At 42.3% G+C, this 20,454-nt stretch overlaps 2 protein-coding genes across 3 annotated transcripts; both read left to right on the forward strand.

Annotated features, from left to right (window-relative positions):
- The first annotated feature begins 864 nt into the window (after positions 1–864).
- Positions 865–14,222, forward strand: LOC119907789. The gene is made up of 12 exons (XM_038725471.1): positions 865–1,139; positions 2,482–2,631; positions 2,772–2,923; positions 3,016–3,193; positions 3,289–3,888; positions 3,966–4,232; positions 9,439–9,693; positions 10,315–10,464; positions 10,534–10,688; positions 12,766–12,943; positions 13,037–13,627; positions 13,809–14,222. Exons 1-12 carry the CDS (start codon positions 906–908, stop codon positions 14,079–14,081), a joined length of 3,183 nt encoding a protein of 1,060 aa, XP_038581399.1. The 5' UTR covers positions 865–905; the 3' UTR covers positions 14,082–14,222.
- A 3,326-nt stretch (positions 14,223–17,548) lies between these two features.
- Positions 17,549–20,443, forward strand: LOC119906832 (biotinidase-like). Of its 2 annotated transcripts, XM_038724236.1 has the most exons (7): positions 17,549–18,075; positions 18,620–18,769; positions 18,839–18,990; positions 19,102–19,279; positions 19,375–19,796; positions 19,882–19,974; positions 20,052–20,191. In XM_038724236.1, the coding sequence occupies exons 1-6, from the start codon at positions 17,836–17,838 to the stop codon at positions 19,952–19,954; spliced, it is 1,215 nt and encodes a 404-aa protein (XP_038580164.1). In that variant the 5' UTR covers positions 17,549–17,835; the 3' UTR covers positions 19,955–19,974; positions 20,052–20,191. The 2 variants fall into 2 exon arrangements, with proteins under 2 accessions (XP_038580164.1, XP_038580163.1); XM_038724235.1 differs by having other exon boundaries at positions 19,375–19,974; positions 20,052–20,443.
- Positions 20,444–20,454: the final 11 nt, after the last annotated feature.

Here is a 20,454-nt window from a genome sequence, read left to right on the forward strand (position 1 = left end):
TAATGATGAGAGCTGAATGGTGTCCTGCTTTTGAGGCCAAATCCCTGCTTCACCTGCTTCCTGTTTGACTAAACATGACAAGAGGAGGAAAGACTAAGTCATGCCTACATGTGTGTTGACTTAGGGGGAAGACCTTAAATTGGAAAAGTTGATCAACAGGAGAATACATATTTGAAAGCTAAGTATTCCCAAGAGCCTTACTGCACAATATTTGACTGTATTTTCATATTTTGAATTGCCGCCTAAATGTTGTTCCCCTTTACATAAAGACATCCCCACCCTAAATGGATGCAGAAAAGGCAGAAATTGGATCAGAATAATTTACAAGAATGCAGAAGATGAAATGTTTAACCCTGAAAATGTTATGGGGATGGATCCCAGACCCAACCCGATGTGTCCCCCCTCCAATATTGAAATAAAACCTACACCCTTTATTTGTGAACTTGGCTGTCTGAGAAGAGGGAACTGAAGAGATTCTCTCCATCTTTTAGGCCTCTAGGACATGCGTTTAAATAAAACTATCATTGATTTCATGCTGCGTAGGTGGTTTATAAGTAAACCGTAGGGCGTGTCCAAGCAAGCAGTTTTGTCTTAAAGAAATATCCAGTACCCTGACAGCAGGGGGATTAATCCCCGTACATATGTAATATGTAATATGGCAAAGAGATAGTCTCTTTGAGAACTAAGGTTATAATGTAGCCAGGCATCTTATGTGATCTGTCAAGAGCAGTCCAATACAATTATTTTAATAAGACAAATCAAGACATGGAGCTGCTACATTAGGACTCTGTTGACACACCAATATTTCGCAAGGGGAGCTTCTTATCACCTCTAAACATACAAAAGTAGGACTTCTGACCTCACAGGTGCTGTTATGTAACTGGTCCGTCTGGGTTAAACTATTCATGTCTCTCCACAAAGAAACAATGTTTTCGTTCATTGTTGTCAGTTTTTCTATAATGTTGCCCGTTGTTCGAACAGGGCCCAGCGTGGACTCCACGTATGTTGCTGCTGTCTACGAGCATAACTTAATCCTGAACCCGGAGCCTCGTGTCCCCCTGTCCCGACCTGCTGCCCTGCAACATATGCAGAAAAACCTGGATATCTATGAGGAGCAGGCTGCCCGAGCTGCCCAGCAGGTATGGTCAGAACAGGGGAGAGTTTTAAATGTATGTTTGTTTAATCAAAGAAACCGTGTTGCTCATTGATCACTTCATAAATAGCAGTTCTGTTGATCTAGTGTCCATATCCTTCAAACTTATAAACTTAAAATAAGGTAGCTCATTCTGTCAAGTGAAGTGAATAACTAAAAAGCAGGATAATATTGAATAAAAACTTGTGATGGCAGGATATTTATGAATGCAGGAAGCGTTTCTGCAAAGGAGTCAGTATGCCTAAGTTATTTCAGTTAACAGGAGTGGTTGTATTTCTCTGTACTGCCACATAAGGAAGTACAAGTGCATCTCAAAATATATATTTAAGTCAAAAAGTGAAACTTTCATACATTCTAGATTCATTACATATAAAGTGAAATATTTCAAGCCTTTTGTTGTTTTAATCTTGATGATTATGGCTTACAGCTCACAGAAATCAAAAATCGATATTTCAAATTGTAAAATTGTAGAATAAAGAATGTATAATACAGAAATCTAGACCTTCTGAAAGCTAGAAGACTCTGGGACCTGGATTTCCAAATGAAATGCAGAATTTACTTTCATCTGAAAAGAGGACTTTGGACCACTGAGCAACGGTCCAGTTCTTTTTCTCCGTAGCCCAGGTGAGACACTTCTGACGTTGTCTCTGGTTCAGGAGTGGCTTGACACTAGCAATGCGACACTTGGAGCTTATTTCCTGGACCCGTCTGTGTCTGGTGGCTCTTGATGCACTGACTCTGGCCTCAGTCCACTCCTTGTGTGTTTGCTTGCAATCCTCTCAATGCTGTGGAAATGACTGTTGCTTGTGCACCTTTTCCTACCACACTTTAACCTTCCTGTCAACTTTCTATGAATATGCTTTGATCCAGCACTCTGTGAACAGCCAGCCCTTTCAACAATGACCTTCTGTGCTTACCCTGCTTGTGGAGGGTGTCAGTGAGTGTCTTTTGGACAACTGTCAAGTCAGAAATCCTCTCCATGATTGTGGTTGTGTGTACTGAACCAGACTAAGAGATTAATGGCTTTTCTCACGTGGACATTTAATTTTTGATTCTAATATTCTAATGGGAGGTATGGATTTTTGATTTCCTGGAGCTGTAAGCCATAATCATCAAGATTAAACAAATGGCCTGAAATATTTCACTTTGTATGTAATGAATCTAGAATGTATGAAAGTTTCACTTTTTGACTCAAATTACAGAAGAAACAAAAACCTTTTCACGGTATTCAGATTTTCTGAGATGCACCTGTACATTTAATGTCACAGAGTTCATGACTACAGCAGGGTAATGAAGTTTGTCTCTGGTTTTCACCTTCTCTTGGTCAGGGTGCCCAGATCCTGGTGTTTCCAGAAGTTGGTCTTCAGGGTTACAACTTCACCCGTTCATCCATCTTTGGCTACCTGGAAACCATTCCTGACCCCCAGCAGGAGAGCTGGAACCCCTGCACGGAGCCGGACAAACACAACAATACTGAGGTGCACAATCATACTTATAGTTTGGATGTAATTGAATGGGCATTCTGATGTGGTGACACTACTAGGAGGCCAAGAGTCTTCATTCATGCAACACCAGTGTGTGAAAATAAATCACATTTGCATTTGGTTGTGTTTCACAGGTTCTCCAGCAGTTGAGCTGTATGGCCCGTCGTAACAACCTCTACCTGGTGGCCAATGTTGCTGACCTGCAGCCCTGCCCCCTGCAGACCGACCCCTCCTCCTCCTGTCCCTCTGATGGACGCTGGCAGTTCAACACCAACGTGGTTTTCAGGTGAAGTGTAGGACTTTGTTAGTTAAGCTGAAGTCCAGCAAGTGCACCAAAACACAATTTCCTATTTGTCTATATGAACTGTGTTCATACAGGTCAGATGGCCTGCTGGTGGCACGCTACCACAAACAAAACCTCTTCTTTGAGGAGGCCTTTGACACTCCGCCGCAACCCGAGATCATAACGTTTGATACACCTTTTGCTGGGAGGTTTGGCCTCATGATCTGCTTTGACATCCTGTTCCACGAGCCCACAATTGCTCTGGTGGAGAGGGTATAAACAGCCATTAAAATTCTGTACCCAACTCAACATTCCTGTGTTTGGTTCCCTTTTTTCCTAAAATCTGCCTCTCTTTGGACTACTTTTAGGGTGTGCGACAGCTGATCTTTCCCACTGCCTGGATGAACTTGCTCCCTCTACTGGACTCGGTACAATTCCAGCGGGCGTTCAGCTTGGGGGCCAATGTCACCCTGCTAGCAGCCAACCTTCGTAAAGACCAACACAACATGAGAGGAAGTGGTATCTACACTCCTTTTTCTGCCACCTACTACCATGCCCAGAGAGGAGACCCAGAGGAGGGCAGGCTGCTGGTAGCCAGGGTGCCAGTTTTAGACCCACTGTGGGTTGGACAGAGTGTGGCCACAGAGGAGGGGGTTGTTAGGACTGAGTCAACATCATCTGTACCTACAGGTTCTGGATTCTCTCAGCATGAAAGCTGTTTTGCATATCCTCGTCCTGAAACTGCTTCATCAGTCCCTCCCTCTACCGCCACCTTCATCTCATCCATGATGTACGACCCTTTTACATTTGTCCTCCTAAACAAGACAGCAGATGAAGTCAATGTATGCAATGGCACCTTTTGCTGTCACCTGCAGTACCAGCGGTCACTACAAGGCAGTGGTAAAGAGCTCTACGCATTGGGAGCATTTGCTGGAACACACATTGTGGACGGACGCTATGCCCTGCAGGTATCAACAAGAATCATTTTGCATGTTCAGAACAGCTTAATGAAACTGTTGTCACATTTATCATGTCTCTGTTGCAGGTGTGTGCAATAGTCCGCTGTGCGGGGTTGGACGTCAGTTCCTGTGGACAGGAAGTGGAAGAGGCCGAGTCTAAAATGGACTTCCTGTTGGAGGGGAACTTTGAGACCAGATATGTGTACCCATCAGTTTTGGCTAGCAAGTTTGTGCTGGAGCAGCCAGAGCATCTGGAAATGGCTTTAGATGGCAGAGTGACCATGAAACACTCTAACATGTCTGGTGGGCTGGTCACTGCCTGTCTGTACGGACGAATGTATCACCTGGATAATGAATGAGCTACTTCAGAATAGGTTGTTGCATATGTGTCTTTTACAGTGTATGTTTTCTAAAATAACATCACAAATAAATGGTTTCCTGTTGATTATGCTACAACACTCAGTTTGGGGAAATGTATGTTTTTAATGTTCCTAGTGTTTTCCAAGATAAACACTATTTTTAAGACAGGAAAATTAGTTAGGATATCTTCCCAGTGGTCAGCAGTAGGGTTTATGCTGAAAAGTTTGTTGGTTCATTACAGTCCCACAAAGTATAAAGAATTATTTAGGAAATCCTTTGTGAACCTGCATTTGTTTCTATGACTAACAACTGGAAATATATACAATCACTATTGACACTTTTGACTAAGTCAGTTTACTAAGTTTACTGTTAAAAGTCATACATCACGGCAAGACTGAGCACCGCAACAAGACTCAAAGTAGTTATAGTGCATCAGCTAGGTCTCTCACAGGCAGACATTTCTGGGTTTCCAGATGTGCTGTCCAAGCTCTTTTGAAGAACCATAAAGAAACAGGCAATGACCGTAGATGAAGTGGTTGGCCAAAGAAACTTACTGTAGCAGATGAAAGACACATCATGCTTACTTTCTTTGCAATCAGAAGATTATTAAAAACTATCTTCAGTTTAAAGAAGAACAAGGAGTCCTGGAAGTGACCCGACAGAGCCATGATCTCAACATTATCGAGTCTGTCTTGAATTGCATGAACAGAGAGAAGAACTCAGGATTCGTGGGTGAGCGCAGAGGAGGTGTGTGAGCCCAAACACAAGACACCAGAGCAGAGATGCAATTCAGGGATTTTAATCCAAACAACAGCAATATACAAGGTTTATAGGTAGTAGATTAATCCATAATCCAAGACAGCAGAGAAACAGACAGGATGCTTCACACATGACACAACAGAGTGAATTCACACAACATAACCAGACACAGACTGAGGAAACAAACAAGTATATATACACACTTGGGTTAACGAGCTGGGAGGGAGCAACACAGGTGACCGGGATCAGGTTAACGAGGCAGGCAGAGAGACAGCAGGAAAACTGGCAGAGAGACAGTTAATCCAAAACACATAAGTACACAGACCAGAAGTAAACACTAAGACATGAACTGAGACACAGAACTAGGACACAGGGCTGAGATGCAGAGCTAAACCTGAGAGACAAGACAGATACTAAGTAACCTTAAAGATGCGGATGAATAACATAATAAACAAGGCTACACAGAGAACACAAGAGCAGAAACCAAACCTCAAAACAAGAAACAACTGACTTACAGAATGAAGTAGGGAACAGAGACGGAACTAACTGGGAAACAGGAAAACACTATACACAGATACAAACTAGGTTACTGGACACAGGACAGCAGACAGGACTGAACCCCAAAGCACAACAGACTAAATAACAGATACTGAACTGATCAAATATAACGAAAGCTCACAGAGGACTAAACATAAACATGGCCGACAGGCAGAATGTGTCAAACTGACGCTGCCTGTCCTTCCACAGAAGAACTGCAAGTAGTTATCCAACATGTTTGGGCCAACTCAAGTGAACCTAAAAGAATTTATGCTGTATTAAAGGGTGATCGCACCAACTGTTGATTTGATTTAGATTTTTCTTCGGTCCATTAACTTTGTAGTTTGTTAATTGATAAATATAATCTATTCTAATCTATTAACGAGCCTATATTTAAAAGTATTCTTGCTTTACAGCATTTTTTCACATTACTGTACACACACAATAAATGTTTTTACAGTGAGGTTAAGTCACCTTTAAACAGTGTCCTTAAGACATAAATTGTGATTCTGAATCTCTCCTTGTATAGCACACATCTTAATGTACATTATTAATTAATGCATCCACCATAGTAATTTTGACATTAAAAAGAAAAGTATGGACATGTTTATTTCAGTTGCACAAATTTAGCATTTAACCTTTATGTGTCTATTTTTCCCGCTGTTGTATTTTGATTTCATAAATAGGAATATAGCATTCTTCAGAACAGAATTACATTGATGGCAATGTTTCCGTGGTAGACCTTCATCAGGCATTTTGAAGTGTTTGAAACTTTGGGGGCCTGGGGAATAGATTCATTATCAAAATAAATACTTGTGTTTGCAATGGTTGCCCTTTTAGAGGTGACTTTATTTATAATGAAGCTTGCAAATTCTTCACATTTCAGAGCAGATGCCTGAATAAGGTGTTTGACACAGAAGCGTATCAGTGGTTGAGGACAGGAACCTAGGGTTTCACTGTTTTTAGCAATTTGCTTTGAGAAGTAAATCCTTCTCTTACTTTGAACAACTGTTTTATATGTAGTTATTTTATCTAGATTGTCACAATGAACCTGTAACTTAGTTTTCCTCCACATTCTCTAAGCTTTCCTACATGACCCTCTTAGGTCACGGACATTTTAGTTATCCAAGGTGACAATTTGCTATAGGACCTTTTTTTTAGACCTTAAAGGACCTACTTTGCTAAGCATGTCACCTAGTTCACTATTGAAGGCCTCAACAGTTCAGTTAATAGAATCATTGAAAATATTTAAATCAATGGAATCTGCTAGTGCTCTGTCCTAATGTCCTGGTGAGGTGATTTAAATTGCGGTTTCGAGTGAATTGTTAAGGTATTAGAATAGAAATACACAATGATGATCAGACACATTAATATAATTTACCCATAAATGATGTCTTTCACTCTGGAGATGGCTAGAGTGTTGCCAAGGTTATGGTTGGACTCCGTTACAAGCTGTTTTAACTCAAGGCTGTCCAAAAGTATTGAGGAATGCAATGGCTTTAGCTTCAATCTTCTTATTCACATGGATATTGAAATCGAAGGGGCTGAAGTTAACATTTGTGTGGTTTTGTGGTAAAATTTATGCCCGATCGGAAGTGTTCTAAGTTGGCCCGGTTTTTCACCTCCAATGAAGAGCAGCACATTTGTCTCATGCAGCACAGCCCCAAACATGTTTTTGTGTGTCAGATGGTCTGAAGGGGATACTATCATATCAGCAGAGCAATAACATAGGCTAATGCACAGCAGAGTACAGGGCAGGTATTAAACAATTTTGTTAATTGTTAAACAATTATGACTTTATTCTCATAATATTAAGTTTTTCTCAATATTATATTTGATTTATTATATTTTATTCAGGCAAGGTTAAATGCTTCCTTCTGTGTTTGTATTTACAAAATTTCCTGTCTTTGTGTCTTCCCAGGGCCTTTCTCATTTCCCAAATTTGTGCCTCCTCGCCTCCTCGATCCTCGCTCCTCAATGTTCATTTTAGGAATTCCTTCAAGATGGTGCGCTGAGATCAATTTCCGGGTCTCAGGCTCCAGGAGGCACAAATTTGGGAAGTGAGAAAGGCCCCCACTGTGCGTCTATGTTTTTCTGTGTTTCCTGTTTTACTGAGTTATTTTCTTTCCCTCTCATTTCTGTTTAGTCAACTTCATGTCTGGGTTCTTCTGCTTGTTTGATTATTTGCTCCTCCCTGATTAGCGTCACCTGTGTCTGGTTATCACCTCCCTCGTTGTATATGAGTAAGTGTCTTTCCATTAATCTTCATGAGTTTGTCAAGTGTCCCAGTGTTCCTCTGCAATTACCTGTTGCCTGACTTTCTGGATTTTTTTTAACACTGGATTTGTTTGCCTTCTGCATGGATTTTCCTCCAGTGTTTTGACTATGGCTGCCTAATTCCTGCGTAAGCCAGTTCTCCTTTCTGTTTAATCATTAATAAACACCAAAATGTATATGCATGGTGTCCTGCTTTTACTCTGCCTCTTCACTAAACCTGACAAGACACAAAAGAGCAGGGAAGACTAAAACCCCATCCACACGATTGCGCAAATGGCGAAAACGAAGACCTAAAACAGAGAAGTCTGATAACGCTGCGGAGCCCCTTTTCATTTTAAAACTCCGGGGTAGCCTTTTAGTGGGGACAGGCAAAAACGGAGTGCTTCAGAAACGATGACGTAGATGCTCAAGTTTGGCTCTCTGACTGGGTCTCATAAGTCATGCAAAGCAGAAACACAATGCTACTGACAAGAATTTGGATTTAGTATTTTTATTAAAATATCTTGTGCAAAGAACATTTACAGCCTACACTTGTAAGTTAGTGTGCAGGTCGCCATTTACTTTGCGACGACTCCCAGTCTGTTTTCTGCCGCCCGTGTTACATTCAGTAACAGTCCCAGCTTGTTCTTGGTCCATGCAAAAAAAAAAATCTGGTCTGATTCCTCCTCTGCTTCACTTTATTCTTTCGCCAAATCTTCTGTAACTACGGAATAGACCATCTGCTTCATGTTTACACCGGCACGCACATGCCCAGTGTACGTGAACGTCCACCAGATGTGCTTTTTCAGTTGTTTTAATGTAGACAGAGGTCAACTCTGAAACGCTGGTGTAGATGGAGATTGTATTCATTTTTAAACTCTGTTGTGGATGGGGCCTAAATCATGCCTACATGTGTGTTGACTCTGCTGGATGACAATAAATGGGAATGGTAGATCTAGAGTAGAATATAGATTTGAAAGCAATACAGACTGCCTGATAGACTTACTGCATTATATTCCATTGTATTTTCATATTTTGAATTGTCACCTGCCACCCTAAATAGATGCATAAAACGCAGGAATTGGTACAGAAAAATGTACAAGAATGCAGGAAATGACACTAAAAATATTAACCCCCATACCTCCAGTCTAATTTGTGTCCCCCTCCAATGTTAAAATGAAAACTACAGCGTTTCATTGTAACATTGATTTTCTGAGTAAAGAGAGACTCCAGCTTTTAAGCCTCTAGGACGTGTTCCAACCAAACTGTCTATGATTTAACGCTGCAAAGGTGTTTTATAAGTATACCATAGGGTGTGGCTGAGCAACCCATTTTGTCTTAAAGAAGAATCCATGTACCCTGACAGCAGGGGGATCATTCCCAGTACATAATGGAGTATGGACTATTGTAGAGAGAATATATTTTTGAGAATCAAGGTTGTATTGTAACAGTCCAGTACAAGTTTTTGAACAAGACAAATTAAAACATGGAGTTGCTGTACTACGACCCTGTTGATCCACAGTTCACCACAAAAAAACACCACTATTTCGCAACAGGAGCTTCTTATCACCTCTAAAAGATAGAAAGCTCTGTTTACCTTTACCTCACGTAGGACTTCTGACCTAGCAGGTGCTATCATATAACTAATCCATCTGGGTTTCACTATTCATGTCTCTCCACAAAGAAACAATGTTTTTGTTTGTTGTCTTCAGTTTTTCTATAATGTTGGCCGTTGTTCAAACAAAGCCCATTGTGGACTCCTCGTATGTTGCTGCTGTCTACGAGCACAACTTAATCCTGAACCCGGAGCCTAATGTCACCCGTTCCCGACTTGCTGCCCTGCAGCACATGCAGAAAAACCTGGATATCTATGAGGAGCAGGCTGCCCGAGCTGCCCAGCAGGTATGGTCAGAACAGGGGAGAGTTTTAAATGTATGTTTGTTTAATCAAAGAAACCGTGTTGCTCATTGATCACTTCATAAATAGCAGTTCTGTTGATCTAGTGTCCATATCCTTCAAACTTATAAACTTAAAATAAGGTAGCTCATTCTGTCAAGTGAAGTGAATAACTAAAAAGCAGGATAATATTGAATAAAATCTTGTGATGGCAGGATATTTATGAATGCAGGAAGCGTTTCTGCAAAGGAGTCAGTATGCCTAAGTTATTTAGTTTTTTTTAATCAAAGAAACCATGCTGCAGATTGCTCACTTCATAAATAACCGTTCTGTTTATATAGTGTTTCAATCCTTTCAAATTCAAAACTTAAAAACTTTAAATAAGGTAGCTCATTCTGACAGGTGCAGTTTAATAACTAAAAAGCAGTCAGGATAATTAAATAAAAAGGTCATTCCTTAAACTTGTGATGGCAGGATTGTCGTGATGGCAGGCAGATATTACTGCAAAGAAGTCAAGTAAACTCAGTCATCAGAAGTGGTTGTATTTCTCTGGATTCTCACATACGAAAGTACATTTAATGTCAGAATTTTAGTCTCTATACTCTGTCTTCATCTCCTCTTGGTCAGGGTGCCCAGATCCTGGTGTTTCCAGAAGACGGTCTTCAAGGTTACAACTTCAACCGTTCATCCATCTCTGGCTACCTAGAAACCATTCCTGACCCCCAGCAGGAGAGCTGGAACCCCTGCACGGAGCCGGACAAACACAACAACACTGAGGTGCACAATCATACTTTTAGATTCAATGTTGTTATTGAACGGGCATACTGACATCGTTGTGTTTCACAGATTCTCCGGCGCTTGAGCTGTATGGCACGTCATAACAACCTCTACCTGGTGGCCAATGTTGCTGACCTGCAGCCCTGCCCCCTCAAGACCGACTCTTCCTCCTCCTCCTGTCCATCTGATGGACGCTGGCAGTTCAACACCAACGTGGTTTTCAGGTGAAGTGTACATCATGAAACAGAAGTAGTAAAGCTGAAGTCCAGCAAGTGCATCAAAACATAAATTCCTAGTATGAAAGGCTGTTTAGGCAATATGAAATATCACTTTGTTTCCTTCTTGTACACAGAGAATCTCATTATCTGACTTGCTGACAAAATACATGTCATAACAAATGACAAAATACTAAAAATGCACTACAAAAAACGTTACACCACCTCCTAAACTCTAATGAGGGTATTATGTGTTATTCATTTCTATACAGTATTTTTACATTCACTAAAATTAAGTAGGCTACCCTACTTGCAACACATCGCCTCCACAGAAATTATGTATCATAAGAATCACAGGCCCTGAGTCTTTGTTCAGCGCAACACCATATTTCTTGAAATTATTTGAAACTCATCTAGCAAATTTATCAACATACAACTATCAATTTATTCATACTCTACATAGTTATAGTATGTGCCAAAAACGTAAAGCAAAAATATCACAGCATGATATTATATTTATAGTTATATTTATATTATTTTCTCCAAAGATGATTTTACGAGAGTTAACAAACCCTGCTTGGCAATGCACCTGCACTTTTATTCTGTGCTTACACTTTTTGAGATGCCCTGTAAAATAAAAAAAATAACTAAAAATTTAAAAAGAGACATTTTCAAAGAAAGTTTTCTTCATTCATTTTACTGTATTCTCGTGTGCAGGTCTTTCTGTGCCCATGAACTGTCGTTGACATAACTGTCGTAAGACCTAAAGTACATACCTAGACTAGCAGATTTCAGACATTCATTATGGTACAGCTTTTGCACTGCATTCTTGCGTCCTCAAAGAACCATTAAAGAATTTCACCCAAAATCAGAAATACTCAAACAAAATGTTTTATTATACTGCATCAAATGCTGAATGCTGTAAATAAAAACAGAATACAGTAAACATAAAAGCAACCAAAAGTAACTGTTTGAAATATTCCAAAAACAAAATAGAGTTGAAATAGAACCTATGCAGGGACGAATTGTATCATCATGCGGGGCTGTGCAGCAAACTGTTAATTCACAAGGCAGGAGAGGTGGAAGGCAACATTGTTCCAAATTGTCACATGCACAGTCATGCCAGGCCTCAACACCCCTCTCTCGTCGGGTGGAACCAGTCGTATGTGGCAAAGAACGCCATCATCTAACCTCTCTAAAGGACAAGCCATAATTGATGACATGGTCAATAATTGTTGCCCGAATCCTCTTGCTGCAACTCCTCCACCATGATTGCAAACTCCTCTTCCTCTAAATCCAAACAAGGGTTAATCTGATCTGCTGTCAAATCGTACCTTGAGCGACCATTAGCGCCTCTTCAAGAGTTGTTGTTCTGTAGTCGTGTGCTTTCTTCTCCCTCTCCTCTCATCAATTTCTGCATGTGTTATTGGCTGCGAGTCACCTGCTGCCCTTCAGTTCCTGAACAACATCTGCTGCCACAATTATTACTAGTTCTATTATTAAGTTCTCTTGTAATTATCAGAACCATTTTTTCATTTTCTGTACCAATGCTACTTTTGCTGTTTTATTTTCTGTGTGGATATTGTGATGCTAATATGATGATGATGTTAATATTAGCAGTGACAAATGCAGGTCACAACTAAAAGGCCAACTACAATTAATAGAAATAACTGCGTCTTCATGTTTGACAGGGCAACCCCGTGGAGCTATGCAGGTTCAGGTTGCAGCTCTGAACGACTTCCTGTTACAGTGAAACAACTTCTGGGTGCACTGAAATACTTTTACATGCACATGCTCAACTACAAACAAACATGTTGCCTGTATCCCACAGCTTTTGAAGGTGGTGGAACTTCTCAGTGTGTATGTGCACGTTTTCAGTTTAGTGAGCTTATTGTCAGTGTGCATGTATCCTATTTCAATGTGCACGTCCCCTTTCTCCTTGTGCATGTGTGCATGTATTTCAGTTTTTTCAGTGTGTGCATGCACATCGTCAGTGTGTGTGACTGCCTGTCTTTAAATGTTTACCCTAAACGGCCTCTCATACCTTTGTCCATGTGAACCTTTCATAGTACTTTCTTTCATACAGGTCAGATGGCCTCCTGGTGGCACGCTACCATAAACACAACCTCTACTTTGAGGATTCTTTTGACACTCCGTCGCAACCTGAGATCATAACGTTTGAGACTCCTTTTGCTGGGAGGTTTGGCCTCATGATCTGCTTTGACATCCTGTTTCATGAGCCCACAATAACCCTGGTGGAGAGGGTAGACAGCCAATTAAATTCTGTACCTAACTCTACATTCCTGCATTTGGTCTTCTCTCTTCCTAACATCCTTCTCTCTCTGGACTACATTTAGGGTGTGCGACAGCTCATCTTATCCACTGCCTGGATGAACAAGCTCCCCCTACTGGACTCGGTACAATTCCAGCGGGCGTTCAGCTTCGGTGCCAATGTCACCCTGTTAGCAGCCAACCTCCGTAACGACCAACACAACATGACAGGAAGTGGTATCTACACCCCTTTTTCTGCCACCTACCACCACGCCCAGAGAGGAGACCCAGAGGAGGGCAGGCTGCTGGTGGCCAGGGTGCCAGTCTTAGACCCACTGTGGGTGGGGCAGAGCGTGGCTGCAGGGGAGGGGGTAGTTAGGACTGAGTCGACACCATCTACAGCTACAGACTCTGAGCAAGAAAGCTGTTTTGATTCTCCTCATGCTGAAACTGCTTCTTCAGTCCCTCCCTCCTCTGCCACTTTTATCACAGATATGATGGGTGACCCTTTTACATTTGTCCTCTTAAAGAAGACAGAGGGTGAAGTGAACGTGTGTCACGGCACTTTTTGCTGTCACCTGCAGTACAAGCAGTTACCACAAGGCAGTCGTAAAGAGCTCTATGCATTAGGAGTATTTGCTGGAACACACTTGGTGAATGGAAGTTACGCTCTGCAGGTATGAATGAGAATCATTTTGTATATTCAAAATGGCGTAAATAAGACTGTTGTTACTTTTATCATACCTCTGTTGCAGGTGTGTGCACTAGTTCGTTGTCCAGGGTTGAACCTCAGTTCCTGTGGACAGGAAGTGGAAGCTTAATGAAACTGTTGTCACATTTATCATGTCTCTGTTGCAGGTGTGTGCAATAGTCCGCTGTGCGGGGTTGGACGTCAGTTCCTGTGGACAGGAAGTGGAAGAGGCTGAGTCTAAAATGGACTTCCTGTTGGAGGGGAACTTTGGGACCAGATACGTGTACCCATCAGTTTTAGCAAGCAAATATGTCTTGGAGCAGCCTAGACATCTGGAAAAAGCTTTAGATGGCAGAGTGACCATGAACCACTCAAACATGGCTGGTGGGCTGGTCACTGCCTGTCTGTATGGACGAATGTATCACCTGGACAATAAATGAACTGCTTTGAAATAGACGTGTGTGTCAGTAGAAAAACATCAAACATCATTTTATTTTTAATTAATGTAACAAATCGACTGTTCTGACCAAGACTGATAATGAAAATTGAGCTGTTGCACATGTGTCATTTACACAGTTCAATAAAACAAAAACAAATATCTTTATTCATTCATTTATTAATCTTTACAAACACTGTACCAAGCTTCTTCCTCTGCCCGAAAGTAGCTTGTTCCTCAAAAGGCAATACATATGAATTTTTGTCTCTCGCTCACACACACATACCCCCAAACAACTTCTCACTTGAATGCAGTGCTTAGTGTGATATTGTTGCAAGGACATCTGTACGATACTTTGTAGTCCGTGTTTGAGCCATTTTAAACGTGGGGGTCAGTGGGGTGAGGAACAACCCCATCTGAGGGTTCTCCCCCTACAAATATCATTATAATGATATATTGTAGCCTTGTAAAATTATACAAACACAGATGGGGCAAAAATATGTGCTGTATGTTTGGAAGTATTAGATGTCCACACCTGTTTTGCCTCACAGTGGTTTTCCTGCTTTACCACTTTACCTCACCTACACACAAGTCCATTGGGACAGGACAAAGTTTGAATGGCTTCAGTATCCAACGAAGGTTAAAATCAAGGGCAACTGGACTTGGTTGAAGATACTGGAAGACGTTTCGTCCCTCATCCAAAGGACTTCTTCAGTTCTGACTGACTGGCAGGGAAACTCAGCTATTTAACCTCAGTGGGGTCGTTGGCCCGGGTCATCGATACCGCTGGTTCGTTAGTGTTCCTTGTTGCTGTGACGACAGTTGTTACAGTCGTTAAGACTACCTGTGGCCAAGACTGAACGACCATCGTTGGTATCTTCACCTGAGGCCAATGGGTTACGTTTGTTGAGTTTCCTGGGAAGTGATGAAAGGACAGCATTGTAAGTGGGGGATAAGTGGTGGCGTAGACCCCCTCCCCTGTTCAATGACGGCTTCTCAACCCTGGTGTAGATGGCTTCCTTGACACCTCTTTCAAACCATCCATCTTCTCTGTCTAAAATGTGCACCTGGTGGTCCTCAAACGAGTGTCCTCTGTCCTTCAGATGTAAGTAGACAGCAGAGTCTTGACCTGAGGAGTTGGCCCTTCTGTGTTGAGCCATGCGTTTGTGTAGTGGTTGTTTAGTCTCCCCAATATACAGGTCTGTGCATTCCTCACTGCATTGGACCACATACACTAGATTGCTTTTCTTGTGTTTGGGTGTGCGGTCTTTGGGGTGTACCAGCATCTGTCTTAGTGTGTTCTTGGGTTTAAAAAACACAGGGATGTTATGTTTGTTGAAAATCCTCCTGAGTTTCTCTGATACTCCAGACATGTATGGAATCACAATGTTGTTGCGTTTGACCTTCTTTTCCTCCTCCCCTGTAGTTTTGTTCTTCTTGGATCTTGTGGCTGTCTTCACAAAGGTCCATTTAGGGTATCCACAGGCTGTAAGTGCCCCCTGGATGACCTGGATGACTGAGAATCTTCATAGACATCTTGCTAATCATTTTGGGATGAACACCCTCAGATTGGTACGGGAGTATGAAAGGACAGCCAGGAAGCTTCCAGTATCTTCAACCAAGTCCAGTTGCCCTTGATTTTAACCTTCGTTGGATAACTATGACCTGGATGACTGAGAATCTTCATAGACAATGGCTTCAGTAGTTGTGGAACTCCAGTAACGTTAAGTAGGCTGGAAGGAGAACACACAGTAGCCCAACACAGAGATATAAAATAATAGCAATAATGCTAATGATACAAATATCAGTGAAAATTATATTATACTTTTGGAGAACCCTGCATTCTAGGAGTGCAGTGTTCTAGTCGGGTAACGAGGTACTACGAGCTCTTTAAGATATGCTGGTGCCTGAACATTAAGGGATTTGTATGTGAGCAGAATGATTTAAATCTATTATTTATTTATATTAGAGAGCTAACACAGGAGAAATATGTCTTTTTCTTTGTCAGTACACATGCCGCAGCATTCTGGATCAAGTGGCGTCTTAAGGTACTTTTTTGGGCAGCCTGAATACTGTCATGGTTTTGGGTTTGTGTGTTTTTATTTCCTGTTTTATTTAGTGTTACCCTTCCCCTTGTGTTAGTTTTTACTTTACTGTGTCTTTGTGTTTTCCAACATAGTATTCTCGGCCCAATCTTGATGCGCTCATGCTGACAGACTCAGACTTAGCTGGAACGCTTCTCAAAGTCTGTGTGTCTGTGAGTGTGGACATCGAGCTTAGGCCTCTCCCACTGTCAAATCGTCAAGTGCGCGAGGGCTCTCTCACAGACATTGTCACAGCAGAAATAGGAAACACCACTATTTTGCAAGGGGAGCTTCTTAACACCTCTAAAAAACAGAAAAGAGTCAGCTCTGTTTATCTCTGTCAGGACGTCTGACCTCAGGTGCTATCATGTAACTGGTCCATCTGGGTTTCACTACTCATGTTTCTCCACGAAGAAACTATTTTTTTGTTTGTCAGTTTTTCTGTAATGATTGTCGTTGTTCAAACAGTGCACAGTGTGGACTCCTCAGATGTTGCTGCTGTGTTTGAGCACAACCTGATCCCAGACCCTCATGTCCCCCAGTTCCACCTTGAAGCTCTGGAACAGATGCAGAAAAACCTAGATATCTATGAGGAGCAGGCTGCCCAGGCCACTCATCAGGTATATAGTCATGTCAGAGTTTTAAATGTTTGGTTTATAAATCAAAGTCTGTCGCTTATTGCTCACTTCATAAATAACAGTTCTATCGTTCAACATCATATACTTAATATAAGGTAGCTAATTCGGTCAGGTGCAGTGAGTAACTAAAAAGCACAGTCAGGATAATATTAAATAAAAAGGTAATTTTTTTTACACTTTGGCAGGATAGTTATGAAGGCAGGCAGGTATAACCGCAAAGGAGTCAGTGTTCCCAAGTAAAGTCAGTCATCAGGAGTGTCGATCGGACTTGTGGCTTCGGAGGAGTAAATTAAAATAGGTTTTTAAGTTTTCGCGATTTAGCAGAAAAAAAAAAAGTTTAGGCGGGAGTTCCAAGCCCAAACGCGTTGACCTTGCTTATAGCACCCCCTAGAGGTAGAAGTGAGTGATTTTTTTCGCATGGCGTCGTCTCACGGGCCTGAACCTACCCTGTGACTTTCGCGTCCCTAGCAGTTACCGTCTAGGCTGCAGTATCGGAATTAGGCGAAAATGTACGGAAGAATAGCCCGAGTGGGCTTGGACCCCTAATAAGCAAGAGCCCGTTTCTAAACAGCGTCTTTATATGTTTAAACAATTAGTCCACATGAAGTACAAAGTTACTCCTTTTAAACAGTCTAAGCTCTTAATCTCAGGGCTTGTGCTGGTTGTACAAAGTTCAGATTTCTAGTGCTTCCGGGTTAAGTACCCTACGTTTCCTGTTTTATATTTTCAAAATAAAGGGGTTGTTTATGTCTAGTTGCCAGGTTGCCGCTATTGCTGTGAAAAGGCCGTTTTCTGTCATCTGTCTAGGGCAGTCCAGTGGATAAGTATTTGAAAATGTAAAACGGAGCTACTGTACAAACTACGACCATGTGGATCCATATTTATACCGTCAACACAACACTTTTTCGCAAGGGGAGTTTTCTTATCCTCTAACGTTACTCAAGTCAGCTCTGTTTATCTCTGCCTCCAGTAACAGTTAGGACTTCGGACCTCACAGGTTCTCTGGTCTAACTAGTCTGTCACGGTTACACCATTCATGTCTCTCAGGGAAGAAACAATGTTTTTGTTCGTTTTCGTTTTTATAATTTCTTTCTTAAGGTCGGCCGTTGTTCAAACAGAGCCCGTCGTGGACCCCACGTATGTTGCTGCTGTGTACGAGCACAACGTAATCCTGAACCCGGAGCCTCGTGTCCCCCTGTCCCGTTCCGTTGCCCTGCAGCATATGCAGAAAAACCTGGATATCTACGAGGAGCAGGCTGCACGGGCCGCTGATCAGGTATGGTCAGGACAGGGGAGGCGTTTGGTTTCTCAGTCAAAGAATCAGTGTTGCTTATTGCTTACTTCGTAATTAACAGTTGTATTGTGCTTTGTCCTGTAAGTCATGACTTTTCTTGTCATGTATTGTTGAAACAGTCAAACAATATCCCAGTATTGTTCATTTTAATCTCAGACTTGTCATTGTGTTGGTCCTTGGACCCCTTAAATAAAGTCGGTCACTGCCATTGCAAAATATTTAACAGTTACCTGATCTTGTATCATAATCAGACAACAGTAAATTTAATAATCAGTTTCTGTTTGATCAGTGGATAACTAAAAAGCAGTCAGGATAATTAAATAAAAAAGGTAATTCCTTGTGATGGCATGATTGTCATGATGGCAGGCAGATATTACTGCAAAGGAGTCAGTGTTGTTCCCAAGTAAACTCAGTCATCAGGAGAAGTTGGCTTTCTCCTTACACCCATATTAGGAAGTACATTTAATGTCACAGAGGTAACGACTACAGTAATTAAGTCTCTCTGCCTTCATGTTCTATTGGTCAGGGTGCCCAGATCCTGGTGTTTCCAGAAGATGGCCTGCAGGGTTTCAACTTCAGCCGTTCATCCATCTCTGGTTATCTAGAAACCATTCCTGACCCCCAGCAGGAGAGCTGGAACCCCTGCACGGAGCCGGGCAGACATAACAACACTGAGGTGGACAATCATATTTACAGATTCAATGTTGTTATTGAACGGGCATACTGACATGGTTGTGTTTCACAGGTCCTCCAGCGGTTGAGCTGTATTGCCCGGCGTAACAACCTCTACCTGGTGGCCAACATGGCTGATCTGCAGCCCTGCCCCCTGCAGACCGACCCCTCCTCCTCCTGTCCCTCTGACGGACGCTGGCAGTTCAACACCAACGTGGTTTTTGGGTGAAGTGTAGACCTTAAAATAGAAGTAGTTGAGATGAAGTCCAAGTGCACCAAAACATAATTCCCTACTTGTCTCTGTGAACTGTGTTCACAGTACTTTCCTTTACACAGGTCAGATGGCCTGCTGGTGGCACGCTACCATAAACACAACCTCTACTTTGAGGAGGCCTTTGACACTCCGCCGCAACCTGAGATCATAACGTTTGACACACCTTTTGCTGGGAGGTTTGGCCTCATCACCTGCTTTGACATCCTGTTCCAGGTTCCCACAGTCACCCTGGTGGAGAAGGTAGAAATACAGCCATTTAAATTCTGTACCCAACTCTACATTCTTGTTTGGTCTTCTATTTTCCAAACATCTGCCTCTCTCTGGACTACATTTAGGGTGTGCGACAGCTCATCTTTCCCACAGCCTGGATGAACCAGCTCCCCCTACTGGACACAATCCAGTTCCAGTGGGCATTCAGCTTGGGTGCCAATGTCACCCTGCTAGCAGCCAACATTCGTAAAGACCGACTGATCATGACAGGAAGTGGCATATACACCCCCTTTTCTGCCACATACCACCACGCCCAGAGAGGAGATCCAGAGGAGGGCAGGCTGCTGGTGGCCAGGGTGCCAGTCTTAGACCCACTGTGGATGGGGCAAAGTGTGGCCACGGAGGAGGGGATTGTTAGGGCTGAGTCAACATCATCTGCAGCTACAGGCTCTGGATTCTGTCACCAGGAAAGCTGTTTTGATTCTCTTCATCCTGAAAGTGCTTCTTCAGTCCCTCCCTCCACCACCACCTTCATCTCAACCATGATGTACGACGCTTTTACATTTGTCCTCTTAAAGAAGACAGAGGATGAAGTGAATGTGTGTAATGGCACCTTTTGCTGTCACCTGCAGTACCAGCGGTCACCACAAGGCAGTGGTAAAGAGCTCTACGCATTGGGAGCATTCGCTGGAACACACACTGTGAATGGACGCTACGCCCTGCAGGTGTAAACCAGCAGAATTTTAGATATTTAAAACTGCTTAATGAAACTGTTGTCACATTTATCATGTCTCTGTTGCAGGTGTGTGCAATAGTCCGCTGTGCGGGGTTGGACGTCAGTTCCTGTGGACAGGAAGTGGAAGAGGCCGAGTCTAAAATGGACTTCCTGTTGGAGGGGAACTTTGAGACCAGATATGTGTACCCATCAGTTTTGGCTAGCAGAATGGTCTTGGAGCAGCCAGAGCATCTGGAAATGGCTTTAGATGGCAGAGTGACCATGAAACACTCAAACATGTCTCGTGGGCTGGTCACTGCCTGTCTGTACGGACGAATGTATCACCTGGACAATGAATGAGCTACTTCAGAATAGACGTACGTGTGTGTGTCTCTCTCTCAGGAGAAAAAAAATCAAATACATTTAAGAACTGATGTAACAAAACAACTCTTCTGTGTAAGACTGAAAATTTAGCTGTTGCGCATGTGTC

This window comes from Micropterus salmoides, unplaced genomic scaffold (genome assembly GCF_014851395.1).
Source record: "Micropterus salmoides isolate LMB-PRFRI ecotype aquatic unplaced genomic scaffold, ASM1485139v1 Ms_hic_scaffold_17, whole genome shotgun sequence".
In the NCBI taxonomy this organism is placed as follows: domain Eukaryota; kingdom Metazoa; phylum Chordata; class Actinopteri; order Centrarchiformes; family Centrarchidae; genus Micropterus; species Micropterus salmoides.